The 15117-nt window shown below is 41.7% G+C and overlaps 1 protein-coding gene across 6 annotated transcripts in view; it reads left to right on the forward strand.

Moving 5' to 3' along the window:
• Window positions 1-14287, forward strand: part of crhr1 (corticotropin releasing hormone receptor 1) — a 175832-nt gene extending 161545 nt beyond the window's left edge. For 4 of the 6 annotated variants that reach the window (XM_020051070.2, XM_034295108.1, XM_034295106.1 and 1 more), the window contains 3 exons: window positions 5581-5731; window positions 6069-6110; window positions 11628-14287. In XM_020051070.2, the coding sequence (XP_019906629.1) occupies window positions 5581-5731; window positions 6069-6110; window positions 11628-11768 (334 nt within the window). In that variant the 3' untranslated portion in view covers window positions 11769-14287. The remainder of the gene's footprint in view (window positions 1-5580; window positions 5732-6068; window positions 6111-11627) is intronic. The other 2 variants (XM_034295105.1, XM_034295109.1) reach the window with 1 other exon arrangement.
• Window positions 14288-15117: the final 830 nt, after the last annotated feature.

Consider the following 15117-nt stretch of genomic DNA (forward strand, 5'->3'; position numbering starts at 1 on the left):
GTCATAAAAACGTCCGGATTTTCCATACAAGGTCATGAATTACATTTAGCCACGTCTTAAATTTATATGCTCGTCCATTCATTTGTTCTTCCATCAAAATGCGCTGGCGGTGGCAATGGCATTCATTGGTTTCACCTGTTGTAGTTCTGTCTGAGAAATCTAAATGGTATCACAGCGTCCCAGAACTACAAGGTCCATGCGGCAGTGCAGCAAACAGACTTGTCGAAAGAAACCTGCGCGAACTCCGAACATACTGTATCATACCGAGTCACTGCTTAGTTTAACTAAAATCATCCTTGCTATCACAATGGGAAAATGTACCTTTAACGATCTATGGCTCGAAGACGTAGCGTTTAGTAGTAGGCTCAAGCCCGTCGCAAAAACAATCGTTATCAAGCATATTGCACTCTGTGTAAGAAGGCGTTGGAGCTGTCTAGTTTAAGCATAAAAGCATTGAAGTCGCATGCTAAATCGGAAAAGCAGCAGGTGCAGGCGATCCGTCAGCTGAAAAAGGTTGAGGAGGAGATCACTATTAAAGGGGACAAACTGAGAAAAATGTAGATAGACACTGACTGACTTGTTGGAAAGTAATGCCATAAAATAATTGTTAATTTACAATGTTACTTTACAATGTTACAATTGTTAAGTGTTGTTCTTGATACTCAACTCACACTCTTAAGAGATTGGAACTTTAAAATAATAAAACTTGTTACTTTTCAATTATAAATTAAAATAAAAATCACTAATAAAAAAATACTTTTGAAAGGAATTTTAATGACTGAAGTTATTTTTCGTAATTCGTGTAGGTCATAAATTCAAATCATAATGGTCATAAAAAGGTCTTAAAAAGTCATAAATTTGACTGATTAAACCATGCAGAAACCCTGGAAATCAAGAAAATCAACCGCCTAAAAACAAATCATGTGGTGATTAACATTTCCAGCAATGTTCCTATCAACTGTGGTTGTGTGTGAAAATAATCGGGTGTGTGTGTGGGGGGTGGGGCGTCTGTTACGTTTGTAAACGTAATATCTTTGTTATATACCTGATATTGGGTGAATATCAAAACATCTTTGATGTTTATAGCGCCACCATTAGGGCTAACTCTCAAATTTTCCTTTTGGGATTTCCAGCCTTAAAAAATTTTGTCAAATTAAATTGCTGATTTAAGATGTTGGCATTTCATAGAAGATTTTAATTGTTTCCGATATTAACTTTCCTTATATTATCTGTAAGAACATGGTCCTGTAGGCCTTCACACCAACTTTCATGCTAATCCATTCTGCGGTGGTAAGAACACGACACAGGCAGGTGGTGTGGTTCCAAGAGTGGGCCGCATAGGTTTAATCGCAGGAACAGGCAAGGTCGATAACAGAGAGGTAAGATCAAGCAAAAGTATGCGCATGGATGAGACTAATCATCGTTGGTAGGAAGAAACAGGTGAGAGAACCAGGTATACGGAAGGGCTATCAAAAGGATTCACAGAGAAACTGAGTAACAGACTTAGTAAAGTCATAGCATACAAACAATACCTCGCAATAAAAGTGACAAAAAACTAACTGAATAAATAGAGTACTAACAAGACAAAGGTGTAATCAATAATACAGAAGGACAAACTACACTCACCTAAAGGATTATTAGGAACACCTGTTCAATTACTCATTAATGCAATTATCTAATCAATCAATCATATGGCAGTTGCTTCAATGCATTTAGGGGTGTGGTCCTGGTCAAGACAATCTCCTGAACTCCAAACTGAATGACTGAATGGGAAAGGTGATTTAAGCAATTTTGAGCGTGGCATGGTTGTTGGTGCCAGACGGGCCGGTCTGAGTATTTCACAATCTGCTCAGTTACTGGGATTTTCACGCACAACCATTTCTAGGGTTTACAAAGAATGGTGTGAAAAGGGAAAAACATCCAGTATGCGGCAGTCCTGTGGGCGAAAATGCCTTGTTGATGCTAGAGGTCAGAGGAGAATGGGCCGACTGATTCAAGCTGATAGAAGAGCAACTTTGACTGAAATAACCACTCGTTACAACCGAGGTATGCAGCAAAGCATTTGTGAAGCCACAACACGCACAACCTTGAGGCGGATGGGCTACAACAGCAGAAGACCCCACCGGGTACCACTCATCTCCACTACAAATAGGAAAAAGTTGCTACAATTTGCACGAGCTCACCAAAATTGGACAGTTGAAGACTTGAAGAATGTTGCCTGGTCTGATGAGTCTCGATTTCTGTTGAGACATTCAGATGGTAGAGTCAGAATTTGAGTACATGGATCCATCATGCCTTGTTATCACTGTGCAGGCTGGTGGTGGTGGTGTAATGGTGTGGGGGATGTTTTCTTGGCACACTTTAGGCCCCTTAGTTTAAATGGGCATTTTTTCAATGCCACGGCCTACCTGAGCATTGTTTCTGACCATGTCCATCCCTTTATGACCACCATGTACCCATCCTCTGATGGCTACTTCCAGCAGGATAATGCACCATGTCACAAAGCTCGAATCATTACAAATTGGTTTCTTGAACATGACAATGAGTTCACTGTACTGAAATGGCCCCCACAGTCACCAGATCTCAACCCAATAGAGCATCTTTGGGATGTGGTGGAACGGGAGCTTCGTGCCCTGGATGTGCATCCCACAAATCTCCATCAACTGCAAGATGCAATCCTATCAATATGGGCCAACATTTCTAAAGAATGCTTTCAGCACCATGTTGAATCAATGCCACGTAGATTTAAGGCAGTTCTGAAGGCGAAAGGGGGTCAAAAACAGTATTAGTATGGTGTTCCTAATAATCCTTTAGGTGAGTGTACATTGAAGAACAAAAGACAAAAAACCAAACAGGCTATTATTCAAGAACAACAGCAAAACCAAAATGGAACAAAACAGAACCTCACAGCGGTTTAGGAAAATATCTCATTTAAGTTTCTTTCAGAAAATGTATTGCGGAAAATCCCATTTGATGGATTTTGTCGATTTTATATAAATGTTTACCCACCTACCGCTTAATTTCATTATGCTGAAGTCTGTATTATTGTCTGGCCTAGATACAACCACTCTCAGCCGGCTCAAGTCACTCACAGATAAGGACATTTGATGCACATCCTAACAAGCCGTTCTGCATTTTATCACGCTACTAGCTCAGCCAGGAAGTAGGTCAGAACCAATGCGCTGGGAGCAGAGCACTCCTCTTGTTAACGATTGCAATTAAACTTGCAGGCACCCGGCTCGTCACAACTAGTCACTAGAGCGTGACAAGATAAGACAATCTTGTCCCAACATCCACCCTAGGCAGCGCCCCCTGAGGGACTCCCGGGCACTGTCACTATGCTGCAGTCAGGATTGGAACCCTTTTCACCCGCGCATTGCAAATCCGTGTCTTATTTTGTTGACCCACTCAGGAGTCCCAAAATCTGACAGTTTGACTGACTCCTTTTATAATATAACTTCAGTGACCGTCGCTGCCTTAGGTCATCGGACTGGAAAAGAGTCTGTCCTCATTATTATAATTTAATGGAGTAATTTGTCAATTCTACTTCCCATGAAGCAAATTCAATTTGACCTCTATAATGGGCTTATAAAGGCTACATTTGTTGCTTCTCAGCCAGCTCTCAGTCTCAATTTACGAGTCCCAACCATTTTTCTTAGAGGCTGCACCACTTTTGGTCCCGTCTCAGCTCTGCAATAGGCAGGGAACAGGATAAGATTTTGGACATGCGTCCGCTTCTTTGTGCCCCTGAGTGTCAGTTTGTTGCTCGCCTCATGAGGCTGCTGGTTCATTATTGGTTTCTATGTAAAAAAAAAATTTTAAGTTAGATGGTTACCCCTGAAAGTAGTCTATGGTCCAAGAGAAATCTGTAATCCAAGGAGTTTTCTTTAAAAATATATTACTGACTACATTTTGTGGTCTTCTTTAATAATATGAAGATAGATGAGAGAGGCCAGGATGACCTAGAAGATTTAGACCCTTACCTAGTCATCATTCACAGCTGGCATTCACCAATCCACTTGTTGCAGCCTAGTTCCTTTTCACTTCAGTGCCACTCAAAGGTGAATGTGTAATAGTGATAATGAACATAATCTCGCCTGATAAAGGCCGTAATTACCCAGCGAACACCTAAAATCACTGATTTCCCCCTTCTCACATGCAATTCAGTGGTCTATAAATGTCAACCATTATTTTGTTATTGTTATTCTAGCCAAAAGAACATGTTTTTTCTTACCTTTCTCAGCACGCCTTGACTTTCACTACTCCACTACCCTGTCAATCTCTGGTTACATTCCACCCAGGGTATTGTTGTTTGAAGTTTGTCAATGAAAGGTTGTGTTTTGCAGTATGTTTGGTCCAGAGACCAATCTCTATGGATGTCTCTGTTGGCTTCTGGCAGAGGGGTGGAGACTTGGCTAGACTTGCACCCATTACTGGTGCAGGCTTTTTTCTCACTGGTTTGGACAGGGGTTTTGTTATGGCTTACTCTCTGTGGAGCCTGGTGCAATTTTCATGGCTACCTCCAGAGAGCTCCCTCCCATGTGGATATGGTAGATTCCCTTGGCTATCCCCCGTTTCGTTACCCCGCTGCCTGTGAGGCCGATTTTTGGGTTCGTTTTGCCACCTGCTCCCTCTTGATCCTATCTATCACATTTTGCTATTGTGTTTTCGGCTGTAGGTCCATTGATTTGCTATGCAGGCTCTCCTTTTTTCCTCTTCCCACCTTCCCAGCTCGTTGCTGTTGGCCTCTTCCGCCAGGAGAGTGTCGGACATGCCTGGCCACCACCATGGGGAGATGAGTTTGGTGTTAGTCCTCTATCCTTTGAGTCCCCATTGGTGGGGTGAGGTGCCCATGCTTCACCCCAACCCTGCACAAGTGGGACTGGACTAGGGGCCTTCCACATACGAGTGTCCCAGTCCCTTTCGTCTCATGTACATGACCGGAGTTGGCTTAGCGCCACACATAGTGTTTTGGACTTTTAGCCAAATATCTCCGTTTTTGGTCTTACCCAAACAGAAAAACTTTTGCCACATATTGACTTTATTTTTCACATTCCTTTTAGCCAAAAGCAAACAAGAATTTGGCCCTCCATTGGGCCCAATTCTTGCTTAAGGCCAAGTTGTGGTTGTGCAATATTCTTTGAAAACAAATTATGGATTTAATCCTTCTCTGGGACACTTGCTAGATCTGGGACATTGTTAGTCGAAACAGGTGTGTATTTAATCTGATATCACTTTCACACATATTTGACTTCTAAACACACAGATGTGACTTCTAAACACACAGATGTGACTTCTAAAAGCAATTGGCTGCAGGTTTGTTCAGCAAAGGGGTCAATGCAGCAATGTTTCTTCATTTGTTAACTCCAAAAGGATAAACACTGACATTATATAATAGATCAGTGACAGAAATTCCCAACTAAATCCATTTTGATTCCAGTTTGCTACACAACAAAAGTTTGCATCAACTCTGCATAGCAAAAATAATTACTGCTGTTATGACTGTGGGTCTGTGGTGTCTTGTTGACTGTCCCGTTGGTGGCCAGGTCTTTATTTAATAATATGACTCTTGTATTACTGTATGTCCATCAGGAAAGCGGTGAAGGCCACTCTGGTGCTGTTGCCGCTCCTGGGCATCACCTACATGTTGTTCTTTGTCAACCCGGGTGGGGAGGACGAGGTCGCCCAAATAGTCTTCATCTACTTCAACTCCATCCTAGAGTCCTTTCAGGTATGGCCAGCCACCGTGGAAAGGCTTTCACTTGTTAGCTGTAAACATCCTTGCGGCCAAAGGGAAACATATTCTCTGCTGCCGGAAATAGGCAAATAGGCTGCCATAAGCAGACTGGTAGAATAATTCTACTCTGGCATTTTGTCCATGTATAAACCCCTCTACAGCAAAAGCAACATTCTGAAGCATGACATTTCTTTTTGTCTTCGATGTATAACACTCTTTCCACCCGCTCCCATTCTTCTCTCACCCTCACTATCACTCTCTATTCCCCTCTCTCTATCTCTCCCTCCTCCTCTGTCACTTTCTCTATCTTTCACTCTCTATCTGTCTTCAGGGCTTTTTCGTGTCCGTGTTTTATTGCTTCCTGAACAGTGAGGTAAGCAGATTCATGTTTTTCACATGATCACCACTGTCCTCATACGAACCGTCCTGATTGTCGTGGGTAGAGAAACAGAATGTGTGCTTGTGAGATTAGTATGGTTCATACAAGGCTGTGCTCCTCTAGAATGTTATTAGGTTTCCTCTCTCCGAAACTCCTTCCAATCCCTCCCTCCCTGTTTCCCTGAGCACCTCCATCCCTCTTTTTGTGGCTATCAGAAATCGGTCTATTTGGCTCAACGTTTGGTGAGAGTCTCGAAACAATTTGTCAGGTCAATATGTGTAATTTAAAACGCAAGCCAAGCAACAGGGTTACACGTCCGTTGGACGGCATAATCAATAGGATTCCAGTGTGATTCTCTCCTGACACACACTTGCTCCCACACCCCACACACGTCAGAGGTTGCATCTGAAATATGCCATGGTGCACTGTAAAGGGAATCGGGTGCTGTTTCCAGTCAACCGCCATAAAAATGCATGTGTCATGAATAAAATAATCGATGGGGAACTTAAATCTTCCTTGAGTTAGAAAATATTACATGCCCCCCAAAAACCAGATAAACCTTTCAGAGAGATGTGCCCTTGCTGCACCACTTAATGTAAATGTCCCAGATGCCCCCATATCGGGCATCTGATTCTTCCTGGAGCTAACTGTCTCCTGGATCACTCATCAGTGTATTTCGGTTTATAATTGCATGTGTTTTATCTCAGCATCACCATTATAGTCAGGAAGAAGGAAACAAAGCATACATGCCAACACTGAGTTGATATCAGTGTGCTGTACGTTAGCACGGTGCTGCTTGATAAAGGCAGATATCACCAAATCACGTCCAGTTACTTAGGGCAGGAAGGCTAAGTGGCCACTCAATAGATCTGCATTGATAGTGCTTTGCAATCAGCCCATGTGTCTTTAGCAGCTCACTAAGGTCAAGCAGTCACCATTAGGTTGCACTTTGTGGTGTCAGGGGAGTGCATCCAAGAACAAATCGTTCTGATCATTGACTTCAAATGTTATTGTGAACAATCAACGATCTGAAGAAACTGGCTCCCTCAGGGAAGACCTGGTTGTTTTTGTTTAATGTTTGTTTTTCTCTGCCTACTATTAATTTACTAGATAGGTGAAACAAAGCCGGGCTATCCTCAGACTCACGAGGGAATGTTGTTGACTAGTCTAGCAGGTTCCCATGGCTGTTAGCCTATTGGCTTACTATTCACTCCATAAGGAGAGCCATTGCTGAAGATGTAAGACATAGGTAATAGTTCCTGAGACTTTTTTAAGCATGTTTTTTTTTTAACATATGGTCCCCACAAGCTCAAAGACACGCTGAATGTCATAACATAATATAATGTGAAAAAATCTGAAAGTACACCATCTTGAAAGTGATTTTTTGGATATATGTAATCTTCAACTTAACACAATTGAGAGATAAAGGCAGCCTTCAATAACAAATTACACTGTAGGAATGTTCTTTGCAGTAATTTATTCATTAAAGATCTACAGATGCATTTTCATAATTTGAAAGTTGCCCCCTTTTGCTGAAATTACTTTGTTTAGCTGTTTCTTGTTATTGTCTGTCAGCCTCTAAGATCATCTAGGAGGATTTTTTGCACACTCTTGTCTACAAGACTGCTTCACCAAGAATGCTTCACCTGTGTTATGTTTGTTAGCTTTCTTGCATGTACGGTTCACTTCAAGTCTCCACACAGCATTTCAATAGGATTTAAATCTGAGCTTTCATTAAGCTACATCATAAACCTCCATTGCTTATTTTTAGCCATTCTGTTGTACATTACCTTGTGTGTTTTGGATCTCTGTCCTGCTGCAAGATTCATGATTGGTTCAGCTTCATAATTTTTACAGATGGCCTCACATTCTCCCCAATAATTCTCTGTTACCATATGGAGTCAATAGTTTACTCAGTGATGGCATGCTGTCCAGGCCCTGAGGCAAAAAAAGCCGCCCCAACCCATAATGCCACCACAAATTTTTGCCAAAATTGACATCCGGCATTGTGGACAAACAACTCCACTTCTTAGTCCTCTGTCCAGAGCTGGCAAATGTCAGTTGTGTCTTGATGTTCTTTTTTAGAGCAGATACATTTAGCTTCTGAACCTCCCATGTAGACCGAGTTTGTCCAGTCTCTTTCTGACAGTTGACTCATACACTTTGAAACCGATTGTGGCAAGAGAGGCCTGTAGGTCCCTGGATGTTAAACCTAGTGTCCTTAGCAACAGAGCGGAGCAGAAGTACCAGGTGGATGATTCAGAAAAAAGTCAGACACAGTTCAGGACACTAGGAAGGAAGTCAGAATTTCTATAACGAGAAACCATGGGCTCACCAAAGACGCACTCAAGACAAACAATACCTCATAACTGAAAGGAGACACAGACCTGAACTAAATAGGGAACACAGAACAAACACAGGTGGTTGGAATTTAGGTGATTGTGACCTGAGGGGAGGGTTAAATTCACAGGCGTTGTTCATGTGACTAGGGCCAGAACCGGAGAACAACCTCACACAACAGTACGGATTTCAAAGTATTGGTGTCCTAGCCATCAGAGCGGATGGAGAACCTTCCGATGAATGCCAGAGCTCAGAGCAGAAAACACAAATAAAAGCGTTGCTCATTGGGTACCACTTAGAGATAACACCGACCACAACGCTGCCAACTCAGTACCCATCCTCCATCGGTTATGTGGTGCGTATCTCACAGGAGACTCAGATGTTAACGATTTGACACTTACAGCGAGCTGTGTAAGATGTATTCAAACCTGCCGGGGTGGTGGGCCTCTTTCATTTTCACTACCACCCACACAAGGATGGGAGTGAGAGAGCGCAGTCGGGCAAGCTCACAGCCGTGGCAGTACTACACAAACTGACCTTCCAATCATAGTGGAAAAAAATGGGGAAGCTATAAGTAGTTTTGACTTTTACCTAGGATAATTGAATCAGTCTTATCAAACGCAACTTACTGGAGCGATTCATGTTTTATGTCTTAATCAAGGAGAGAACGACGAGTTTTTAACCTTGCCAGCTCAGGAATCTGATCAACCAACCATCTAGTTAGTCATGTGATGCTCTAACTGCATGTCTCCGATTGGAGCCGCTGGCTACATTCTGATTGGATAAATCAAAGCTGTATTTAAAGTGGATCCATTTTAAATCACAGCCTCTTTTCTATAAAAGGCGTACACTCTCCCCCAAGAAATTGGAAAGTGGATTCCTTTTTTCAAACCTCCATGACATGACCAGCATTCATTTAACACAGAAATTAAAATGGCGTGACACTTTATTTGGATAATCAATCTGTAGATGATTTACAGATCGTCTACAGACAATCAGTACTATTTCAGTTAACTGTCTACTAAACCTGAACTTAAACCTCATCCTTTCCCTTGCACACGTATTGTAACCTAACCCTAGCCTTAACTTTAGCAAGCATTTACTTAGTTTTTTTGATAATTTGTTCATAGTTTTAATATCTGTGGAGCATCTACACAAGGTAATAACAGATTTTGACTATCCAAGTAAAGGCCTAATGAAAAATAGTAATTAGGATGTAATCAGAACAACAGGCAGCTATTCTATACTTCGTTATTATGTTTTGTATGTTTTTCTTAGCATTATTTTGCCAAGTAAGATTGCCAACATCAGATTCTTGTTTACAGCAATGACCTCTGAGCAATTAGGGTAAACTGTCTTGCTCAGGAAGAGAAGGACCGGGGTTTTAAACTTGTCAGCCCTGGGATGATAACCAGTGACCTTTTGCACGCTGGCCCAACGGTCATCACTTTCCACAATAAGTTGTATTCATTAAAATTAAATGTCGGGGGACATTTGTATGTTTTTCTTACAGGAAAGTTGGGAGAATCAGAGGAAAGTGTTTTTGCAGAATGTCTAGGGGGCAAAATTCAATCCCATGCTGTACATGGCAGCGGAGGCTACAACTTAGATTGTCAGACAACAGGGCGCAGCTGTTAAGAAAAACTTTGAGATATCAATTTAATTCTGTACTGCCTATCGAATGTACGCAGTCCTATTTGTAGACATTAGGCATTTGGTAATTACTGTGGTTTTCACACTTTTTTGGTTGCTATCCTCTGCTACAGTACATACGTTATTTCCCACAATTCCCCCGGCCAACTGGGTGAAGTGTTCCAAAAGACCTTGTAGGGTTTCTCATGATAAGACTTAGTGAAAAGAGAGAACTGCTTGTTGCTCTAGTTCTTTAAAGCGGGTGAAAAAACAAACATTTTGACATTGGATTTAATATACTGCAGTCTACTTGGGGACACGTTCCCAGCCTGCGAAAATGGGAAAGGCACCGTGCGCGATGCCACAGTGTAGACAGAATCATTGATTCAAATAATATTTGTATGACGTATGTTAATTTTCAAATACATGAACACTAGCCAGAGAAACAAAGTGCTATTTAATATTTAAGATGCATAAAAAAAGGGGCTAAACCTAAATACTGATTTATTTTGGTACATTCCTAAACCAGAGCCAAAGAACACAGTGCTGGGGCTTTCCCCTTTGAAAGTGTATGTGTTAGCGAGAAAAGGGGTCAGTTTGTTTATCATTTGATGAGACCCGTGACAGTGTAGGCATCTATGAGATTAATCCAATCCAAAACCAAGTCATGTCGTCACCTACTGTCACTTAGAATAGCGGTTCCCAAACTTTTTTTTCTGGTAACTGCAGTGCCCTCTGAACTTTGACCTGCACTGAGTACCTGGAGTCCTCAGTCATGTGCCTTTTATCAGTAGACCAATAGTCCAATGTGTCTTCTCAGGTAGCCCCTGTGGATAGGCCCAGTACCCTCAGATGTTCTAGTACCTCTAGTTAGGAACACTGATTTAGAGACGAGAGGGTGGTGTTCCGGGTGCATCAGAACCAAACCATAAATTGTCTTTAAAAAGCACCCACCCTATTTATATTTATTTTATATTTATGCAAATACCACCATTGTCTTCTCCCTTTGTAGGGTTACTGCTGATGTCAGCGTTGGGACGTTTTCTTTAAAAACGGTTAAAAGGAAACTTTATTCGATAATCTATAACGGTAATGTCAGTGTTTGTGGGTGGGGGGCAACTTCGTCTGGCTGCAAAGCATGAACTCAACTCTTGTGAGACCTTGCAGTAAAATAGTGGGAAGTGTTACCAAAGAAAATAACAAAATGACACAATTCAGTGAAAGACAGGCTGGTCTGTGAACATCAGAGGACTGGTATGTTCTCTCAATTTTTTTCTGGTTTGCGACAGTGGATGAAATGGGATCAAGCAACATCTATAAGTAATTGATTAAAGCATAGTTTGTGGTGTTTCATTGACAGGAAAAAAGCTTGAAATGTTACCTGATACTAACATTTGAAAGGCATTTTGAGTGGCATTTAATCAAACTGACTTTGCGGAAATACAGGATTTTTTTTTTAAATACGTATTTTATTCTTTTATTCAGCATTACCAGGTCCAACAATCTGTTTTTTTATTCTCTCCCTTCGCCCTCCCTCAGGTGCGCTCTGCGGTAAGGAAGAGGTGGCACCGCTGGCAGGACAAGCATTCAATCCGGGCAAGGGTGGCACGCGCCATGTCCATCCCCACCTCGCCCACGCGGGTCAGCTTCCACAGCATCAAGCAATCCTCGGCCGTGTGACAATCTGCCCCGCCCTCGCCTCATCGCCAGCTGCCAGCCACCCGCTCACGTGCCATCGCTCACGGCGCTTCTCCGACCCTCCTCTCGCCAAACCAGGAGAAGTGACCACGAAAGGGTTCACCCAGGTACACTTGGACGTGAAAGCACAGATCTCATGGACCCCCACCCCTGGGAGTAGTGAGCCCTGTAGTTCCTCGTCTGCAGATGTGTTGCAGACGCGTTCGCTCTTAAAGCCACGGGTGATCAGGACGAAGAAGGCCAAAGAACGACCAGTGAGAAGCTGACTGATTGTTAACCAGTAACACTTAGCAGAGTATGATACCAGTCAGCTGTTCACCGCTGTCCACCATTCCCTTTTGCGTTTGTCGATTCAATTTAAAGGGACTTTTTGTGTCGGATATCAGTTTTTGTTTCTGTTCATCAGCGATTATACCATATCCTTCTTGGTTTTCATTCTTCAAAATCCTGAAGATGGAGCCCTTATTTTTAACTTTGGAAGGAAATAGTACCGGGGAACATGCCTGTATCCAGTGTTTGTGTCAAATCGCTATATTGGACTTGTGCTTGTCCAAGTTTATTGACGCAAACAAACAGTTTGATTCCTGTTTGTTTGCATGTTTTTGTTTTTAAATAACCTTTTTAGAACTTAGGTGTTTGGAAAATGGGCACCACGGACCCTTTATTTCATTCCCATCCAGACTACTATTTCTGGTAGATGTTTTCCCATTCCTTGCTTTTGTTTTCTGATGAATTATTATCTTCATAGAGACCACATATAAATGCAGATGCTTTCCCAATCTCCCCTCTTCCATCAACCTAGGTACTGTGCAAAGAGAAAATTTGATTTGACATTATTTAACACTAACCTGTTGTGGGTGGGCCATGGAAAACCGGAAATCTTGGTACAGTTTTTATAAATGTCAAAAGAAATGCAGTTTGTCTCTGCACAATATGATATTTATTTGTTTGCAAAGTTATGGTACTGGAAATGCCTTTATACACCAATTTTGCATAATATTGAATAGCTAGTTAGTGAACTTAACTGTCAATGTTGGAAAGCCTGCTGTTTATCAGGTTACATATGAACAAAGTTAAGACAAACTTCACTGGCTGGTGACAGTTCAATGTGATTTGCTTGATGCTCGTTTCCTAAGGTCTTACCTTAGCGTCATAATTATGGTTGCTTGGCTTACGTTTCACAATTGGAAGTAATCATATACACGCTCATCTCATTATGTAGGCTTGCTAATCTGCAGTGTATCTTTAGGATGTTGGCTATATAGTGCATACGCCAGGGCCAGAGTGGGTTATTTGCAATCCAACGCAACTGTTTTTGTGACAAAACCATTGGTAGAGTTGAGTATGACCGAAACATGCACAGATGTTTAGTACCTACTTCAAAGCCTAGGTGAAAAGAATACCACTATGTCATCATGCACTGGTTTGTAAGACCGTTTGACAGAAACACACCGCTGAGTAAATTTGCAATCAGATTAATGGGCTATTCATGTCACCCATGCACTGCCCAATCTCCCTAGAGGGAAAATTAGTCATGTCTGGGTGCCCTATTTGTTTTAAATGTTGTGTAATATCACAAACTGAAAAGCTTTGTTTCTTCCAATACCTTGTTACTTCGTCCTAGCTTTTACCAACAGGTCAAACATAGGTTTGTCAAAAACATGTCCAGATCTGACATTGGGAAGGTGAAAGGAGCGCCAGATTAACGTCAATAAGGCATTTCACACCTGGTCAGGTTTAGGTTTTCAGAGCAAATTCAAGCATTCCCCCAAATACAGAATGGATCTAGGATTAAACATTGAGAATATTTATTTCTATAGCTGAAGGTTTTAAAAGGTGTCATTCTCCGAAGCTGAATAAGGCAATTGAATGTAGTCCGTAATCTCTTGTAATGCATAATAAAAGCACCTTTATTTATTTTAACTTCCAAGATTGCTAGCACTGTAAAAATATAACATTCACATGAGAATAGCATTATTGAATTCTTGGGGTGGGAGAAATGACAACATTCTGTATATATTTCTCTGGCTAGGACTGAGAAGGATGTGGATATTTCTGTTGATTCATCACTGCAACTTAAATAACTTAATGTTCAGACTAAATCTTTTTTACAGTTAATGTTATATTGTTATAGTGATACTGATAATGGTGGATATATCACACTCCGTTCCATTGTTGCAGTGGTACACCATAAAAACCCTCATTCCAGCTCTAAGAACATAAAATAATGTTTTAGATGTTGTCGAGCACATTAAAAAGCTTTATTTCTGAAACACACATTAATAAGTGAAAGAGGAAGAGACTGACACAAGACAGGGCAGATGAAGGAGAGTTTGCCGACTTTGTTCTGACTTGGAGACTACAGTGACGTGTATTAAAATCAACAAAAATCAAGACCATGCTGTCCATTATGCTGTGGGATTAGCCTCTCCATTTCTCTTTCTCTAGCTATCGTTCTATATCTCTCTCTCTCTCTCTCTCTCTCTCTCTCTCTTACTCTCTCTCTCTCTACCTCTCTCTCTCTCTCTACCTCTCTCTCTCTCTCTCTACCTCTCTGACACCCCATCTTTGTCTTTCTTTGTCTCTATGTCTCTGTCTCCATCCCTCTCTGTCTTTCTTTGTCATTTTTCTTAATCTCTGTCCCACTCTCTCTCCTGTCTCTCGCTTACTCTCTCCACAATTAACTCCCAAACGTTGTACAGACCCCAAGGATGAAAATTAAACACTGTAGAAATGTTTTAGTCTCAGTTTGGCCTGATTCAGTAGCCTGAAATTTCAAACCATACTGTGGACTCCAACAGACCGCACCATACAGCACAGTAGAAACTCAATTAAGGGACCAAAGTGTTGTTTGTGTTACTAAGACGGCCCGCCCAAGTAGGCAGTGCTACTGTGAGTGGTCTGCAAAAGCTATAATGGCACTGCCCACTGGGACTTCTCATCTCTCTATTTCTATTTCTCTCCCCCCTCTTTCTTGGTGTACCTCAATCTTCCTTTCTCTCTCACAGAGCAGCGTGGTCTGCTAATTAGCTGGACCTACAGGGAAGTCACAGCTAGTTTGAGCCAGGACAATTTAGGGAAGAAGGAAGAGCAGCAAAGCTAATGACCATGTTCCTTGGCATAATATACAGCTCCGGAAAAAATTAAGAGACCACTGCACCATTTCTTTTGTTTCCAAAAAAGTTGAAAAGGAAAGTTTTCAGTGAGGAACAGAAGCGTTAAATTTGCAGTGGTCTCTTAAAAGGAAAGGAAAAGGTGCAGTGGTGCAGCTGTATGTGAACAAGTGAGTGAGCGAAAGCACAGGGAATAAGATTAAAAGGGTGTTTGTGGT

Source organism: Esox lucius, chromosome 11, assembly GCF_011004845.1.
Source record: "Esox lucius isolate fEsoLuc1 chromosome 11, fEsoLuc1.pri, whole genome shotgun sequence".
Taxonomy (NCBI): Eukaryota; Metazoa; Chordata; class Actinopteri; order Esociformes; family Esocidae; genus Esox; species Esox lucius.